Below are 19,866 nucleotides of genomic sequence, written 5' to 3' on the forward strand. Positions count from 1 at the left end.
CAGGCTAAGGACAGAAAGGTCAGACTGGGAGCAAGGTAGAGAATTAAAATGCTAGGCAACTGGAAACACGGGGTCATGCTTGCAAACTGAATGGAAGTGTTCCACAAAGTGGTCACCCATCCTGCATTTTTTTTCTCCAATGTAGGGGCGACCACACCATCAGCAATGTATATGGTAAACAAAATTGAAAGAAACACTAATCAATAACTCTTTCACTTGGAAGGGGAGTTTTTGGTCTTTGATGGTGAGAAGGGAGGAGGTATAAGGACAGGCATTGCTTTCCCAGTATGGAAGGGTGCTGTAGGAAAGGGAAGGGTGTTGAAGATGACTGAGGAATGGACTAGTGTGTCGCAGAGGGAATGATCTCTTTGAAATTCTTAAAGGGGTGGGGAAGATATTCTTGATGGTGGCATCATGCTTGAGGTAACAGAAATGTTGGAGGATGATCCGTTGAATATGGGATTAGTGGGTGAAAGGTGAGAACAAAGGAAATCCTATCATGGTTCTGGGAGGGAGGGAGAAGGGGTGAGAGCAGAAGTGTTTGAAATAAAATGGAAATGGCTGAGGCTCTGTCAACTACCATGGAGGAAGGGAGACATATTGAAAGCATTAGTATGGAAGGTTGCATCATCTGAATAGATGGGATGGAAAAGGAGAAACTGCATGGATGCAATGGAGTACTTAATTCAATGTTATGCAATGTTTCTTCCAGCTAATTTGTTCCTATGCCTTCATGCCACTTGCCTTTATGATGGGAGTAGACTGGAATGACAGCTTCATGGTTGGTGAGCTCCTCGGAGTGAAAACTTTCTTCAATGAATTTGTAGCTTTTGAAAGGTTATCTGTGCTGATTGCCAGAAGAGTTGAAGGCAAACTTGAGTATGTTGATGGTATGAAGCAGTATTTGTCAGTAAGTAAATATAATTATTTCTGTATGATATAATAAAAGCATTATCATACTTATTTTTGTCTAACTAATCAAAAGGATATTATTCTTGTTCATCACACAAGACCTGCTTTTGTTAACTAGCATATAACTGTAATACACTCAAGGGTCAATAGCTATATTCATTACCAGTAAATTAATCAGTAACAAAACAAATTGAAGTTACCCAATGTGGAAAGATTGGCCAAGGTCAGGGGTGCATCTTTATGATGGGAGAAAGTCTAGACATGCTGGCGATTTGTCCCAGTTCTGCAATAGCGTGTGACTGCTATCATGGTATGCAGAGTGAAATAGGTGACAATAATATGAGCAATACCCATACTTGTAAACGTGAATTAGGAAACTCAACAATATTTCACACTTCACTCTTTTAGTATTAAATCTTTTCCTCAAATAATTTGTTCCATTTTGTAAATTCAAAACTATTTTGCTCTATATGAGGAGATTCAAGTACAGTATCACAAAAATATTATGGCCTTTTTACAGAATAATCAAGTATTCATTTTCTTAACTTTTTGGCTCTTTTATAGATACGTTCCGAAGCTATTGCTACATACGCCCTGTGTGGATTTGCTAACTTTGGTTCTATTGGTATTGTGATAGGAGGACTGTGTAAGTTTTTATTTGCTCTTAATGTGTACTTACAGAAAGAGATGTGCTTTGAAATTATTAGGTGATATTGGTAAATTAGGTACTGTATTTGAACAACTCAATTTCACTCTATGTTGTCAAAGTAGACATCAGATTCACTCATTCAACCATTCCAAATTATGAGACGAGAAGGTAAATTCTCTAATTGTGTTTTCTGATGCAGTACTTCAAATTACTGTTGCATACATGTGATTTACTGATGTGTGTTCCAAGAGGATATGACACCAATCTGGAAATGTATAGTTTGAAAATGTATCCTTCTACTAATTCACTCTTGTTCATTCTTGTACCCTGAACATTATAAAGCTATTAGTTATGTTATGATCCCCAGCTGAGATTACCCCTGGACAAGCCTGATCCCAGGTGGAACCTATCCTGATAGATCGTAACTTTTATTTGTTTGTTTAAATACATGGCGTGTAGCTACTGAATCACAGGAATCAGCTGATGAACTTTTAGCAAAAGAATGAAAAGAATAACTTGTTCACTGATGCTCAATTGAGAGTTCTGCCTAGACCATTTGGCACTAAACCTCATTAGACCCTTAGTCCAAACATGGATATTGACTGAATTCCAGAGATCAGGTGAGAGTGACTGCCTTTGACATTGTTATAAAACCATGGCCAGGATTTTCCCCTTGGTGATTTGGGGGAGGGCCCCGCTCACCGAGGGGAAAATGACACGGGATGATGACGGGAGGAACCCCCGATGTCATTCCAGTCCATTTAAATCTTCAGGAAGGCAGGCGGACAGCGAAATCAGCTGTCCGCCCGTCGACCTGTCAATGGCCAATTAAGGCCAATGACAGACTAATTAACCTTGTTAAAGACCCTGCCCGTCCAAGCTTAAGGCTGGCGGGCAGGCCAGGAGCCCCAGCGAGCTCCAGATTATTCATGAAACTTCATCCACTGTCGGGATGAAGTTTCGTGTCCGTTTTTAAAAAATTTAATAAACTTATGTGTTTTCTTATTAACATGTCCCATCTCGTGTGATATTGTCACATGTGGGGGAAATGTTGATAATTTTAATATTTCTCTTTTTTTTTACTTAACTGTCAGTAAATTCCCTGAGACAGCACTTTGCCTCAGGGAGCAGTGCGCTCTTTTGCATGCATGCGCGAAAGAGCACACTTTGACAGATGGGGAATCCCTCCACCCCTCGCACAGGAAGCGCATAGCACTTCCTGTCAGGAAGGCCGCTGGATGGGCCTTAATTGGCTCGCCCACTCAAAATGGAGGCCGGCCCCGTTTTGGCCGCGGAGTTCAGCTGCCCGCCCGCCACTGAGCCGGTGGGGCTCGCCCACCATCCGAGGGCAAAATTTTGCCCCATGTTTTATAAAAATGACTTTATTTACCAAGTCGGCTGAAACCAAAGGATAAGTTTTAAAAAGACTGACAACAATATTTTTAAGTGAGCTATGCAACAGGTCTCAAAATAGCCAAACATTTACATAACTTTGGAATTTTCAAAGTGAAGTTATCAGAAAGGAATCATGCTGTCAAGAAGTTGCCCAGCTGGTCAGTCAGCTTAAACTAATGTGAATGGCCCATGCCCTGAACTATTCATAGATGACATCCAATCCAGGTGGTTGCAGACTGAGCCGTTAAACTCGATCGTTTTGGACAATGGACCCCAGCTGAGAAGAGGGTTCCACTGATTATTTAATTTAATCTCTGTAAACAGTGGACCTGAAATGAGGATTTCCCATCTTGCTATGACCATATTTAATAACTGCCTAGCTTGTGAATGGAGGTCATGTGATAGCAAGCAAACCCTTTGCGTTAAAAGAGACACTGCTTTTCCAGAGTCAGACAGACCATGAGTGGATAGCAGTGAGAAGAGAACCCCTCTCTCTCCAGCTTTTCTGGAAGCGTGTATCCCACCCGTATCTGACCAACCAAATATCTGCAGGCAGGATCTTCAACACAAACCAAACGGCTGCTGACTCCAGATGTTGTCTATCAAGGTTTTAAATTGTCTCTTCACAGAATCCGGAAAAATCACCGGACACAGCCTGAAGCCATTCAGTGCCTACAGGAACCGTACATGATTGACTTTCTTTTGGACATTCTTGGTTGCATGTGTGAGTGTGAGTTGGAGTGTTTTTCATTATTTTTATTTATCAGGTGTTATGAAACTCACAAGAAAACCTGTCTGTGTGTGTCTTTTACAGTGACAGCACTTAAACAGTTAAGTACTTACTAGATTGGCAAGCAAATTCATTTAAAACACCTGTTGCGGTCATCTGAGCAGAAAGAAAGGGGAATAATTCTACCATTTCTCTCCTGACCATAATGGCATCAAGGAAACATTTGACTTGAGTGTGGCACCAGTGAACAGTCCTCATAAAACCTGTGTCAGTGGAGATCAGGGAGAAAGCCCTCACTGGATGGAATCATACCTAACACAAAGGAAGATGTTTGTGATGGAGGCCGTTATTCCTAGCCGTAGGACATGGTGGCAGGAGTTTTTCTGGGCAGTGTCCTGGGCCACTTCATTAATAACCTTCCATCCAATATAATAATAACCTTTCCTCCATCATAAGGTCAGAAAAGGTTGTTCATTGATGATTGCGCAGGGTTTAGTTTCATTTACAATTCCTCAAAACGAAGCAGTCCATGCCCCCATGTAGCAAGACTGGGACTATATTCAAACTTGGGCTGATAAGTGGCTAGTAACATGGAGCATGATTTTCCAATTTTGAAACTAAATGCCGTGGTGGGCAGGTTCCGTGCACGTTCCCACTGGTGGGAGTGGCGGGAACTCATACTGGATTTCGCATTCGGAAGCTAATGCATTATGCATAGGCCGAATCACATGGCAGGTCGGGAACTGATTCACCCATCCTGCCTTTACCTAATGGGGTCGAAGGTCTAGGCGCCGTATTTGAATGCCACCTAAACACAGACATTCACTGTCTCCAGCTCAGCTGTGCCCAGGAGATGTCTCAAGATGGTTGCACTAAGGTTTAGCCATGACTCCCTTGAGGCTTTGATAAGAGGAGTGTGTCAACACTGGAATGTTCTGTACCTCAGGGATGGCTCCAGGAAGCCCATCAACCTTACTGTGCCAGCCTGGGAGGCAGTCGCAGGAGAGGTCAGCTCTTCGGGCACCCGCCCTAATTACGCCATATAGTGCAGGAAAAGGATGAATGATTTCATCTGCTCTGCCAATGTAAGTCAACCTTCCTCTCTCTCCAATCTCACACTCTGAAAATGACATCATGCACTCAAAGGGTTACATTGCACAGGCATCTCACACAATATTAGCGAGGGACACATCAGCACTGATTGTCTCATGGACACTTTAACATCACCAGCATCTCATCTATCACGCTGCACTAACTCCACTCTTCACCCTTACTGGGGAAGGCTCACCACACACAGGAGGCATACATGCTTCCCAACCTCTGCTCCATCCCTCACATTGCATTATACCCATTTGTCTTCATGCAGGCCAAGCTTGCCCACAACATGAGGGAGAGATACCAGACCAGAGGAGGGATGGCCAGCATCCAGGAGCTCAGCACCCTCGAGAAGGGTGTCACCAAACTGGCAGGGGAGGACTAGGATCGCTCCTGTGGGGAAGGTGAGATTGGCCACTCCCAGCAGCCCAGTTCAGATGAGCCCTCCATGAGTTGATCACGACATGACATTCACAGTGAGTGACATGCAATCTTGTATTCCATCTGTTCATGAACTAAGTCTATCTTTTCTCTCTTACAGGCATAAGCAGTTCCAGGTACACCAGCAGGGCCTATGCAAGCCCCAGCCATGGCCCACCTCAGAGGAGGTTGCTGAGGAGCCTTCAGAAGAAGATCCATCACAGTATTCACCTGCACCCCCCACCAGTGCAGAGACACATAGTTGGCTCACAGTTCTAGATTAGGCTCGAGGTCACTTCTTGGAGAACACTTCAATGACACGTCTCCACAGCAGTCGGAGGCAGTGACAGCCCAGGTCGCTGTCATTTGGGGGACTGCTGGAAATCCGGTAGCCGCTGAGTCTGAGTCAGATGATGAGCCTCTGCAAGTTGCCGGTGAAAAATGCTGCAAATGCAGAGTCAGGTGGAGGAATCTCAGACAGAGTTGCGAGAGGCAGTCAACAGACTAGTGCGAAGGATGGAAAAGCCTGTCCACGTTCTGTCTGATGTTGTGTTTCCAACATGCGAGCAGCTCGAGGTCATCATGAGAAGGTTGGTGGCTGCCTTGGAGACCTTGGTCCAGCAGGTTCTGCTGGATATGTGCTCGGACCTGCACTCTATCACTATAGGCATTGGTGGGATCCACCAGTGGTTAGGTGAGAGGGATGGGAGCACCTCAACCTCCCTTCAGGATGCCCCTTCTCCTCAATGAATCAGGTAGGGGCCCTGGGGCACCCACAGAGAGGATGAGCATCAGCCGGACACCCTAGGGACCTCCACACAGGACTCTCTAAGGGTGTCCAGCTGTGCTGAATCCCCTCTGCCTGTGACCCCATCAACTCCAGCTGGTCAGGCTGAGGAGGGTACATCTGTCCCTGAGCAGGCGATCCTTATCAGGCCAGGACCCTCAAGGCCTTTGGCCTCTAGAGGACGTCTGCCAAGGTCATCTCAAGCAACAGGGCATAGCAGTCAGCAGACTTCCTCCACCTCTGCTGCAGATGTTGGGGCTGCACCCAGGTGTAGCGGTAGGTGTAGAAAAATTAAGAAAACCTGACATAACTTCTGGGTCATGGGTTTTCAATCACTGTATATATAATGCACATTTGTAAATACGTTTGCTGTTCATGAGAATGGTCTCGTCATTTGAAAGGATCATGCAAATCTATGTGTTCTCTTATTGCAAGGGTGAGTCATGCTTCCTCCCAGTGATCACCTCCCTTTATGAGCCTCACATTCATGTGATGTCTACCTGACTCCTGATAGTCACTCTACCCTTGTGTTACGTCAGGAAGATGTATCAAAATTCTTAAATGGAAGTATGTTCGAAATGCGCTAGTAACCATTACTCCTTATAAGGCAACATGGAAGTAGGCCTGCTTAATAGCCTTGGAGGGTTAGCTGCAATTGGATTTCTTTGGTAGTGCCAAAACACAAGACCTGCAACCATGATGATCTCCCCAACCATTTGTGTATCTCATTGTCCGCTGAAGTTTCTCAGTAAGGTGGTGATGACAGCATCAATTCCTTGAGTGCAGCTTTTGTGCTGTTGTGCTGACTTTCACTTCCCTGAGTGCATGGATACAGGGTTCACCACTGAGCCTTCCAAAGATTAGGGCATGGTGAATCATGAGGGTTGAAAGTGCAAGTCTGAATGCAGAATTTGCTCTCAATGTTACTGGCTGTAAAGGTCTTCCAGTGCATGGCATGGCATTAAGGGGCAGGAGGAATGTAGCCATCTCCCGTTGCCTGTACCTTACTCCTGGAATCTTGTGGCTATCAATGTGGCACAGGTGTGTCTTCCACGTGATGCTTCTTCATCCTCATCTCCCTCTTCAGTTTCTTGCCCTTCCTGCTTTTCATCATCCGAGGAGCTCTCAATCTTCCCCATGCCTCCCTCTGGCAAAGGATTCCCCCCTTAGAATGGTCAGGTTGTGAAGGGCGCAACAGACCGCGACTATGCGGGACACCTGTGGTGAGTACTGCAGAGCCCCGACTGAGCGATCCAGACATGGGAAGCACGTCTTCAGGATGCCAATGGTCTGCTTGATGATAGATCATGGGGAACTGTGCGCTACATTGCATCTTTCGCCCGAGACTCGGCGCATGGGTGTCATGAGCTATCGTTTATGCTGGTGCCTCTTAACCCCAAGCAGCCAGCCCTTGTAATCGCTTGGCCTTCCAAATATGTGAGGCACCTAGGAGTGACTCAGGATGTGTGAGTCATGGGAACTCCCAGGGTATCTGGCACAAATGTACATTGTATGCTCCTGATGATCACACACCAGTTGAACGTTCAGGGTATAGAACCTTTTCCTGTTAATGAACATCAGGCACTGGAGCCCTGAAAGCCACACATGTATATCAATTGCACCCTGTACTTTAGGGAAGTCTGAAATAGCTGCAAACCCATGAAATGTAGCAGCCTGGCTAGCTTTATTGAGTGTGAACTTCACATAATGATGAGCCTTACTGTAGAGGGCATCTGTCACCACCTTGATATGTTTATGTATGGAGGACTGAAATGCTGCATAGGTCCCCTGTTTTCCCTGGAACAAAATGCAGGCAAAAAAAATTGATCATGGTGGTGACCTTCAGGGCCACTGGCAGGGGTTGTCCTCCCGGTCCACAGGACATTAGATCCTCCCACAAAATGTGGCAGGTATGATCCACCACATCTCTGGACTTGCAGATGTGCGTGGCATTGTCTTTCGCTCATTTCCAGATAGGAAAGCCTTCTTCAGTAGACCTTTGGTCATGCAAATCACCTCCATGGGATGGATCTAACCTCCTCATTCTCTGGGTGTTGCTGGGATTCCCCTGGACCATAGGCCTCAGACAGGGCCTCCTCTCGAAGCTACGCTATGCAGTGCTGGTAATTCTTCTCCCCCTTCACCAAGAAGGCAACATTGAGCACAGACTCCATTTTTCAATCCTCCTGCTCCCTATGGACTAATAGATGTATCAGTTTAATGAATATTGGGAAAATATAGTAGAGCTCCCACTTGCAAACAGAAAGCCACTGTCATCCCGTGGAGCTGTGTCTGCACTACTAGCTTGTCAGAATCATAAAATGTGCCACCTTATCAAACTCACTCCTGCAATCTCTGAATTGGCATAATAATTAAGGTTAATTTGCACATGAGCAATGGCTGGATGTCCATTGGCCCGTTATCCATGCCAATAGAGAAAACTCATTAGAGGCTTTCATTGATGATCTGGCAGATATGCCTCCTAATGGTTGTCTGCATTCTTCATTAACATATTACGTTCTGTTAATGCAGAAATGGAGCAACTGTATTGTGAAGCCAATGACTACTGCAGTCTCTCATTAATGTGCAGCAAAAAGCCCCAATGGCACCTTCTCAAGGAAGCCTTCCTCTTTTCTCTCAGAACTGCCTCTATTTTAATCTTGTTATGCTAAGAAGTTTGAGGGTGCCCCCTGAAAGGGCCTCTTAGTCCAGCTGTGCGCTCCTCCCATCCCTCAGGCCCCTCCCATGCAGATTATTTTCCAGTTTCAATTTTAAACTGTGCTATTACTTTGTGAATGGTGGTCCATTTTTATTTTGAGAGCAGCTTTGGCCCTTCCCCTGTCAGTGTTCGAGTCTCTCCAATTTTCCTGGAATCTCACGATGTTCAGTTAGATCTTCCTCCAGTTATTCTCCAGCCTCCCCAAGTAACACTGGATCCCATTGTTCTCATGGTGGACCTTCTAGCCCTACCCCTGAGCCCAACACTGTTGATATCCCCATACTCCATTTGGACCTCACCCCTCCTCACCTCGAAGCTGCATGCATGGTCATATACAGAGGATAGCCACCCCCCTCCCCCACCCTCCAGGAGAGCTTTGGGTACCCCCCCCCCCATTATGTTTTCCCCATTTACAGGCTGCAGATGCCTCCTGAAATCATGACAATCACATCTGCAGTTCAGTACCAAGCCTGCAAAGCCCCAGGAGCGCCTTTAATCACCCACCCTGACTGTAAGGTGCACAAAGCCCCAGGACTGTCTTTAACCTCTCACCCTGAATGTGAGATCCATAGAGCCCCAGGACTGCCTTTAATGCCTCGCTCCGACCTGTTGGCCCAGCCCAGGGTCTATGACTATCTTTCAATGAGCTCCCCCGTTTCCTCATGACTGATCACAATAGTCTCCCTTCCCTCTCCCCACCACACCTGTACCCATGAGTCTCTGTACCACCCATCCCTCTTATGCCACACTAACACACACCCGCCCCTTCCTGTTCTGGAGTCTGCATACATCCTTTCCCATTCATACAGTTTGATTCCCATCCACCCCCTTGTGTGACTATGTCCTAGTCTTCCATATCGGGCTCCAACTTCCCCACCCTTGGTCTCCCCTCTGTGTGACATTGTCTCCCCCACCCCTCCCCCCTTCCAATCCCTTCGCATCCCATTGCCCCACATGCGTTCGTCATCCTCCTTAATACAACCCCCCAACCCCATTGCAATGCTGGCCTTTGTTTGAGGGTGCAGTCCTGCCTGTAAGCCTCAGTACATTGGTGTCCTCCGGGAGTAGGAAGACACCCACTTTGAGCAGACCAACCCTACATCTCACCAGTGTCGTGTCCCACTGCCATCACTAAGAAACTGGAGCAGTGCTGTTGCAGGAAAGCTTTGAATGTTGCACTCATCTCTAAGTCACAAGCGAAGCGAAAGCTGACTGATGCACACCATTCATTTTCAAACGTGTTTCAGACTTGTCTGAATTCTCTCTAGTATGATGCAAGATTGGAAGGCAGACGTGATTCCGGTGAATAGCATATTTAATGAGCATTCATGACATGGTAATGCATGCAAATGTCGTTCCCGACATTGATCAGTGGGATACCTGATCCGCCATCGACCCGCTATGAAAAGGGTGGGTGGAAAATTCCAAACTTTTTTCCCACCAGTGGGAATCCGATTTTTGGCCACTCTCCAAATTTTCCACTTCTGCTTGTTGTGAAACCTGCCTGCCATGAAACCCGCCACAGGCAGGTGGGGAAATTCTGAAAATGGTGTCACATAAGTGCCAAGCAGCGACCATTAATATCCGCTGTGGTTTAGTGGCTCAGTACTCTTGACTCTGAGTCAAAAAGTATTGAGTTCAAGTTCCACTTCAGGACTTGAGCACGAAAATCAAGCCTGACACTAAGGGCAGAATCATTCCAGATTTGCACAATGTGCAGTAGCAAGCAGGAAAAAAACTGTTTTATCCGTAGGCCACAATGGTGGGTTTTCGCAACGTATCGTCCCATTCCTGCCTCATTAATTATGCAGCCACAGGAAACATGTCCTGCTGGCAGGCAGCCTCCGATTTTCCCACCACACCCATTACCTCACTGCTTCCTCACGCAGGGTGCCATACTTAAACTGTAGCCGCGTGCACAATTCTCAGTGTTTGCAGCCCAGGACTGATCCGGTGAAGACATGGCCCCAAAAACCAAGAAGAGTACAGCCCCCCGATTAAGGTGGTTGCTTTACGCTAAAAGTGATGAGGCGCTGCCTGCGAAGCCTGGCGCTAAAGACTACGAGTGCTGCCCGAAACCTCAGTCCTGAGCAAAGTGCAGCTTTGTGTATAGTTGTGAAACACGTCGGTGTGATTGCACGCTGATGTGACCGGATGATCCAGCGTGGAGGAATGATTCCAATGAGCAGAGCTTAGAAGGAGATGCTAAAGCGTTGAAATTAGGTTCCCGACATACGGCAGCAGGAAACACGGCCTGCCATTGATGGATAGAGCGGACGGTCGCAAAATGGTTTCAAGACGGTGTAAAACCAATTTTTGGCCTTCTTGCCATATTGTCCCCACCCATTCCCACCCCACTCTCCCCAAAAGCCAAGAAGAGTGCAGCCCCCCCGGAAAACCTTTTGGACAACATGGAGGCCCGCCGTGATGTCCTCTACCCCCACCCTGGCTGCACGAGGCCCATCAGTCTCACCACTCTGGCTTGGATACCAGAGGTGGTCAGTGCCAATGCTGCACATGAGGTCGGACACCCAGTGCAAAAAACAAATGAATGATCTCATCCATGCTGCCAGGGTAAGGCAACCATCTTATTACTCTAAACTCACACACTTACAAGGCCATCACACATTCACTGGCATCTCACTCACTGCCAGCTCAAGGGACATCCCCACCCACTCACACACACACACCTTCACATCTCCATCTGGTCTCATCTCCTCTGGAGTCTGCCTCCTCAGCACTCATCATCTTGAGGCCACTTGCACAGATCAACATGTGCCCCTCACACACACCCTGGGATACTCCCCCTTCCCCAGTACAGCCTTTACCTTGCAGCCTTTTTCCTTATCTGAGACCACTTCTCCCACTTCCCCAAGCAAGCTGTAGCCCTGCAGATGTTAAAAAGCCACCCCCGCCTTACGGCTGGTCTGGTAGGTAGAGACCTGGCAGTGAGCCCCCCTAAAAGTGATGAGATGCTGCCTGCAAAGCCTGGTGCTGATGACTGCGAGCTGCCCAAAGCAAGGTAGGCAAACAAACCTCAAAGTCCTGAGTGAAGTGTAGCTCGCTAGGTACACATTTCTTATGCATAGTTGTGAAACAAAATCATGCCAACGTGACCGGATGATCCAGCATGGAGGGATGATTCCAGCGAGCAGGGCTTATGACGAGATGCTGAAGTACTGAAATTAGGTTTCCGACGTGCAGCAGCAGGAAATGTGGCCTGCCGTTGACGGGTGGAGCGGACGATTGCAAACTGGTTTCAAGACGGCATAAAACCAATTTTTGGCCTACTTGCCGTTTAGTCCCACCCATTCCCCCCCCTGCCCGCCATGATGGCAATGCCAACGGGTCCGGAAAATTCTGGCCTAAGTGCAGTACTATGTCAGCATTGCATTATCAGAGATGCTGTTTTCTGAATGTTAAACCAAGTCCCCATCCTCCCTTTCACATAGCCATAAAAATTCCCACTATTTCACAGAAGAGCAAGGGATTCCTGTCCAAATATTTGTCCTTAAATCAACTTCACAAAAGGAGATTATCTGGTTGCTATTAGATTGCAGACAGTGGAAACTTGCTGTGTGCAAATTGGCTACTCCATTTCCTATATTATAACTGTCATGCCCTATACAGGCATGTCATGTTATAAACTCTCAGTCAAAACTTTTAAAAATTGGACACAAAGAAGCTTTTAAGATGGCTGCAGCTAATCATGTGACTTGGCGTTTGGACTACCGACAGCATCAAGTTTCTGATGAATACCAAATTAAATATGAGGGTGCTTCACAGCCATCTGTGGAGTTCACACATCCCATTGTTTAAGGATGACCCCTACCTAAGGTCTATGGAGTTTCTGGACTCCCTGTCTCCATGTTTCATACTGGACAAAAGGGGAGATCAAAAGTCAACAGCCACTATCAACTTCCCAAAGTATCACAATGGCCTCCCCTTTATAAATCAGACTGGGTGGGCCTCAGAAGTGTTAACCCAGTGGACATTACGCCCTTGTTCAAAAAAGGTTGTAAGGATAAGCCCAGCAATTACAGATCAGTCAGTTTAACTTCAGTGGTGGGGAAGCTTCTAGAAATGATTATTCAGGATAAAATTAGTAGTCACTTGGAAAAATGTGGGTTGATTAGGAAGAACCAGCATGGATTTATATAGGGGAAATCATGTTTAACTAACTTACTGAAGTTTTTCTGAAGGGGTAACAGAGAGGGTTGATGTGGTGTGTATGGACTTTCAAAAGGCATTTGATACAGTGCCATACAAGACTTGTGAAAAAAGTTATAGCTTGTGGAATAAAAGGGTCAGTAGCAATGTGGATACAAAATTGGCTGAGTAATAAGAAACAGAGAGTAATGGTCATTGGATATTTTTCGGGCTGGAGGAAGGCTTGTAGTGGAGTTCCCCAGGGGTCGGTATTGGGGTGCTTGCTTTTCCTGATATATATCAATGACCTAAGTCTTGGTGTGAAGGAGAAAATTTCAAAGTTTGCAGATGTTATGGAATTTGGAAACAATGTAAACCATGAGGAGGACAGCATAGAACTTCAAAAGAATGTAGACAAGTTGATGGAGTGGGCAGATAGGTGGCAGATGAAGTTCAATGCGGAGAAGTGTGAAGTGATGCATTTTGTTAGGAAGAACATGGAGATACAATATCAAATAAGGGGTACAATTCTTAAGGGGGTGCAGGAGCAGAGAGACTTGGTGTATATGTGCAATGATCACTGAAAGTGGCAGTACAGGTCGAAAGAGCAGTTAAAAAAGTATACAGTATCCTCAGCTTTATCAATAGGAGCATAGAGTACAAGAGCAGGGAGGTTCTGCCGAACTTATATAAGACACTAGTGAGACCTCAGCTGAAGTATTGTGTACAGTTCTGGATGTCATACTATAGGAAGGATGAGAATGCATTGGAGAGAGTGCAGAAGAAGTTTACAAGAATAGCTCCAGGGATGAGAAACTTCATTTATGAAGATATTTTGGGGCGGTTGGGACTGTTCTCCTTGGAGAGGAGAAGGCTAAGAGGAGATTTGATAGAGGTGTTCAAAACCATAAGGGGTCTGATTAGAGTAGATAGGAAGAAACTGTTCCCGCTCATAAAAGGATTGAGAACGAGAGAGCACAGATTTAAAGTGATTTGCAAAAGAAGCAAATGTGATGCGAAAGAAAGCTTTTTCACACAGCAAGTGGTTCAAGTCTGGAATGCACTGCCTGGAAGTGTGGTGGAGGCAGGTTCAATTGAGGCATTCAAGAGGGCATTGGATAATTATTTGAATAGAAACAATGTGCAAGTGTACGGGGAAAAGGCAGGAGAATGGCACTAATTCATAATGCAGACACGATAGGCTGAATGGCCTGCTTCTGCTCCGTAACAATTCTGTGATGTGATCCAAACTGATTTCAGGTCTGCACCTTTATTACCCAGGACCCAGCAGATCTGTTAGAACCATCAGTCATCAGCGAGTCTGAGAACCAGATTCTGAAACTAGCTGCAAGTCATAAAGCAATCAGAGTACCTAACCTGTACCAGTGCACCTGAAAACAAACCAACTAGATATTTAACTAGGAAACCTCACAAATGCAGTGAACTCTTTGCTTCACAAGACCCTTACTTCAACTTTAAGTCACCAAATCCATTCCAGAAAACACAGGCCTACGAATTAACTGTAATCTGCAGAAATGCACTATATTTATCTATCTAATCTATGTGTGTGTGTCTGTGTGTTTGTTTGTATGTGTGTGTGTACGTGACCGAGTGTGTGATGTGATGTTAATTCAGGTAAGTGGGTGACAATAAATCACCTTCTTTATTTTTACCTGACAAAAGATTGTTGCTGAATTATTTAATTGGAATACACCCTCCAATGGCAAGAAAAGACACAGCTGTTTCCATACAAAACATATTGATTACAGGCAGTAGAGAGCACCCACATTCTGTCTGTGACACAATAGTGACCGCAGTTCAAAAGTACTTCATTGACTGAAACGTCTGGAAAAGTGCTATACAAATGCAAGTCTATCTTTTTTTCTTATCTGAGAATCACCAGCATTACCATCGCTCAATACTCTACCATAAACATAACCAGAAGCTTAACTTAAATACTGTGACTATAAATACAAATAATGTGGCTTAACATAAATAATGTGGTCAGAGATTGGAGCCGTGATTTAGTGTTAGTGATGGGGGACCCACACTGGTTGGAGAACTGTGGGGAGCCCCTTGTTGCTTCTGTGGGGGAGGCCCAATGCGATTTAAGTATTCTCAGGTACTTAGCTGGCCAGTATCAGGTCTACCATGCAACCAAGCCCCAGTGGGGCAGAATTGCACTCCTGAGAGTTGCTGGCCAATCAGAGGCTGACAACTCTCCATTGTCAGCAACACGAATGAGAGTGGTGGTTGCTACCAGTAATGCTCCATTGCCCAGCTTGAGAATCACTGCTAGATCCCTGGACACTGGTAGTGAGGTGGGATGGGGATCGCAGGGAAGGGGTCAGACAAGGGCAGATGAGTGGCTTTCAGCGGCATTCTGCCTCTTCCCAATGTCGGGTCCCTCAATTGGGCACAGAGTGCCTGACAACGATTGACCCTCCTGCCAACCCAGTGAAGCTGCAGGCAACTAGACAGGCATACTGGGCGTCCTTGGAGAGGAACTGGAGAGCTGCGCAAGTCCCATTAAATTCCTGAATCATTACTAAATTCCAGTGGGCTTAGGGATAATTGTTTTCAAGTTGCTCATTAAAGAGCTTAATCAACACCCCGTCACTGGTGTGAGGGATTCTCATGTCAGGCCCTTCCTGCCCCCAACTTAAGTGGAGACAGTTTTCCGGACCCTGGGAATCTGATGCAGGTACTCCTGCCTGACTGACCCCCATGCCACCCCTGCCATCATGCCCTTTCCTGCGGAGTCCATTAAATTCTGTCCTGGGCATTCTGCAGTGACTATTTCCATCTCAACTTCCCAGTGCCTTTCCACCATCTACCACCCTCCACTTGCCTGGATGAATGCAGCTTCAACAACACTCAGGAAGCTTGACATCATCCAGGACAAAGCAGCCTGCTTTATTGGCACTCCATCCACAAACATTCACTCCCTCCACTACTGATGCACAGTGGCAGCAGTGTGTACCATCTACAAGATGGCTGCAGGAACTCACCAAGCCTATTTATACAGCACCTTCCAAACCCACAACCACCTACCATCTAGAAGGACAAGGGCAGTAGACAAATGGGAACGCCACCACCTGGTAACCCCCCTCTAAGCCACTCACCATCCTAACTTGGAAATATATTGTCGTTCCTTCACTGTCGCTGGGTCAAAATCCTGGAATTCCCTCCCTACCAGCACTGTGGGTGTACTTACACCATATGGTCTGCAGTAATTCAAGAAGGCATCTCACCACCACCTTCTCAAGAACAATTAGGGGTGTGTAATAAATGCTGGCCTAGACAGCAATGCCCATGCCCCATAATGAATTTAAAAAAGGCATTTGTCAGGAGTGCAGTGAGATACTCTGCATTTGCTTGGATGGCAGCTCCAACATCATTCAAGAAGCTCAGCACCATCCAAGAAATACAGTGCACTTGATCGGCACTGCATTCACTCCCTCCACCAGCACTGCATTGTGGCTGTTGTGAATACCATCTACAAATGCAGTGTGGAAATCTACCAAGATTTCTATGACAGCACCTCCCAGCAACCTGCGCCCCCGAGAAGGACAAGGACAGTTGGCATATGGAAACACTGCCATCCTCAAGTACCCTCCAAGTCACATACCATCCTTGGACATATTGCTCCATTCCTTTATCGTCACAGGAGTAACATCCTGCTACTCCTTACTGAATAATACTGTGGATGTACCTTCATCACATGGAATGCAGTCCAAGAAGGCAACTCACCATCATTTCTTCAAGGGCAAATTGGAATGGATAATACACCCTGGCTTTGCCAGCGACATCCTGATCCTGAGAAATAATAAAATAAATATTTTAAATAGTCCGGGGGAGTAAAAGTCCAGGTACATCCTGCGCAATGTGGGAACTCCAGGATGCTTCCCGTGTCCTGGGCAACTATTTGTGCAGAAAGTGTCATCAGTTGCAGCAGCTGCAGCTCCAGGTTTCGGAACTTGAGCAGCAGCTTGCATCACTGAGAGGCATCCGTGAGACTGAGAGCTACATGGATAGCCTGTTGTTAGATGTGGTCACCCCACAGCTTAAGAGTATGCAGGGAGAGAGGGAATGGCTGACCACCAGACAATCAAAAAGGAACAGGCAGGTAATACAGCAGTTCCCGCAGTGCATCCCACTCTCCAACCAGTATTCAGTTCTGAATACTGATGAGAATGATGGTTCATCTGGGGTGCATAGAGGATACAAGAAAGTCATGAACAGCAATAGTGATAGGTGATTAGATAGTTAAAGGAACAGATAGGCATTTCTGCAGCCGCAGACATGAATGCAAGATGGTTTGTTGCCTCCCTGGTGCCAAAGTCAAGGATATCACTGTGCGGCTGCAGAGAACCCTGAGGTGGGGGGCGAACACCCAGCATTTGTAATCCAAATCAGTACCAACGACATAGGTAGAAAGAGGGATGTGATCCTGCAGTCAGAATTTAGGGAACTAGGTAGAAAATTAGCACGCAGTACCTTAAATATCGTAATCTCCGGATTATTCCCAACACTATGCACAAGTGAGAAAAGAAACAAGAGGATAAGACAAATGAATGCATGGCTTGAAAGATGGTGCAGGAGGGAGGGCTTTAGATTCTTGGGACATTGGGACTGGTTCTGGGGGAGATGGGACCCGTGCAAGTCAGATGGGCTGGATCTGAACAGAGCCAGGGCTGAATTCCTAATGGGACATTTTGCTGGTGCTTTTGGGGAGGGTTTAAGTTAACTCAGCAGGGGTGTAGGAACCAGGAGAAAATATCAGAGAGGAATACCAAGGTGCACAAAATACTGGGAGAGACAGATACCACTAGAATGGAGAACAGTAAGTTAATAGGTTGGGTCAGAGTAAGGGAGAAAGTGATAGAGTCTAAATCAGGTGCATGTATGTGAATGCTCGGAGTATGATAAATAAGATTAGTGAGTTACAGGCACAGGTTGGCATGTGGAATTACATGCTGTGATAATAACAGAGGCCTGGCTCAAGGAAAGGCGGGACTGGGTGTTAAATATTCTTGATACAAGGTATTCAGGAAAGATAGAAAAGGAGGATAATGGGGAGGGTTGGCGCTATTGATTAAGGAAAGCATTGCAGTCCTGGAGAAAGAGGATATCCCAGAGGGGTCAAGGACAGATCAATTTGATTAGAGCTGAAGAACAAAAAAAGGTGCAATTACATTGCTCAGCGTAGCCTATAGGCCACCAACTAGTGCGATGGATGTAGGGAACAAATCTGCAAGGAAATTAGAGAAGTGCAAAAATTATAAAGGAGTTATAATGGGGGAATTTAATTATCCAAACATAGACTGGGATAGTGGTAGTGTAAAGGGCAGAGAGGGGCAAGAGTTGCCGGAGTTTGTTCAGGAGAATTACACAGCAGTATGTGTCAAGTGTAACGAGAAAGAAGGCACTGCTAGACCTGGTTCTTGGAAATGAGGTGGGCTATATAGATCAAGTGTCAGTGGGAGAACATTTAGGGGACAGTGATCATTGTATCATAAGGTTTAGGATGACGATGGAAAAGGGAAATGAACAATCCAGAGTAAGAATAATTAACTGCCGGAAAGCCAACTTCACTGGGGTAAGAACGGATCTGGGCTGAATAAATTGGAGCCAAAGGTTGGCAGGAAAATCAGTAGCTTAACAATGAGCTATCTCCAAAGAAGAGATTGTTCGGGCACAATCAGGGTATATTCCCCAGAAGGGAGATGTAGGGCAAAGAAATCCCGAGCTCCCTGGATGACAAAGGAGGTTGAAATTAAAATAACCTGCTTATGACAGGTGTCAGGTAGAAAGTAGAATTGAGAAACAGGCTGAATACAAAAGGTTCAGAGGGGAGGTGAAAAAACAAATAAGAGAAGCAAAGAGGGAATATGAAAAGAGACTGACAGCTAACATAAAAGGGAATCCCAAAGTTTTCTACAGACATATAAATAGTAAAAGGGCGGTAAAAGGAAGAGTAGGACTGATTGGGGACGAAGAAAGGGGGTTACAAATGGAGGCATGGGGGCACGGTTGGGGTATTAAATACATACTTTGCACCTGTCTTTACCAAGGGAGAGGATGCTACCCAGGCCATGGTGAAAGAGGAGGTGATTCAGTCCTTAAAAGGGTTTAAAATTGATAAGGAGGAGGAATGGATAAAGTTGACAAGACACTGGGGCCAGATGAGAGGCATCCAAGGGAAGTGAGAGTGGAAATTGCAGAGGTACTGGCCATATTTTTCAGTCTTTCTTAGACTCGGGGTGGTATCAGAAGACTGGAGAATTGTAAGCATTAATACCCTTGTTCAAAAAAAGGTTAAGGATTAGCCAAGCAATAACAAACCAGTCAGTTTAACTTCAGTAGTGGAGAAACTTCCAGAAACTATGGCCTGAATTTTTCCCTCGTTGGGCACGGGCAATCAGCCACTGACCATGAGTTCACACTGGCTGGCCAATTAACGGCCAGCCAGTACGAAACGCGTGCGGAGAAGCTCAGCGCTGCAGAGCTGGGCGTGGGAAGAAGGTGGGTTACGACATCACTGCAGGCGTGGGTCAGCGCTTTGAGAGAACTCCCTAAAGGCAGACAGCTGCCACAGGGAGCAGCAAACCTGCAAATAATAAAATACAACTCTAAAAAGCTGTAAAAAAATGTCCATGCATCACAGTCAAGCATCTGAAAGCATACTTTATAAAAATGCTGCCCCCAGATATTTCTTTTTATTTTATTTCCGAACGGAGATTTCATCCCACTCTTAGATGAGGTTTCATCAAAAATGTGAAGGGTGCCTGGCTGATCCGCCCATCCGCCAACTGTAAGGTTGGATGGGCCACGAAAAATTGCAAACAACTGCATTGTTAATGGGCTTAATTGCTCACTTAACTGTCGGCGGGCACGCTTTTGACTGCTGCGTGCGCCCACTGAGTGAAATAGCATGTGAGTGCGTGACGACGCCAGGACCCTCAACCGAAATCATCTCGCACAATTTTACACCCAATTGGGTTGGG

The 19,866-nt window shown here is 46.0% G+C and overlaps 1 protein-coding gene across 1 annotated transcript in view; it reads left to right on the plus strand.

Moving 5' to 3' along the window:
* The window catches only part of LOC121276728 (solute carrier family 28 member 3-like), a 227,953-nt gene that overhangs the window by 128,873 nt on the left and 79,214 nt on the right, over positions 1–19,866 (plus strand). The window contains exons 10-11 of the mRNA XM_041185272.1: positions 713–910; positions 1,477–1,558. Of these exons, the coding sequence (XP_041041206.1) occupies positions 713–910; positions 1,477–1,558 (280 nt within the window). The remainder of the gene's footprint in view (positions 1–712; positions 911–1,476; positions 1,559–19,866) is intronic.

The sequence above is a fragment of the Carcharodon carcharias genome, chromosome 4, assembly GCF_017639515.1.
Source record: "Carcharodon carcharias isolate sCarCar2 chromosome 4, sCarCar2.pri, whole genome shotgun sequence".
NCBI classification, from domain to species: Eukaryota; Metazoa; Chordata; class Chondrichthyes; order Lamniformes; family Lamnidae; genus Carcharodon; species Carcharodon carcharias.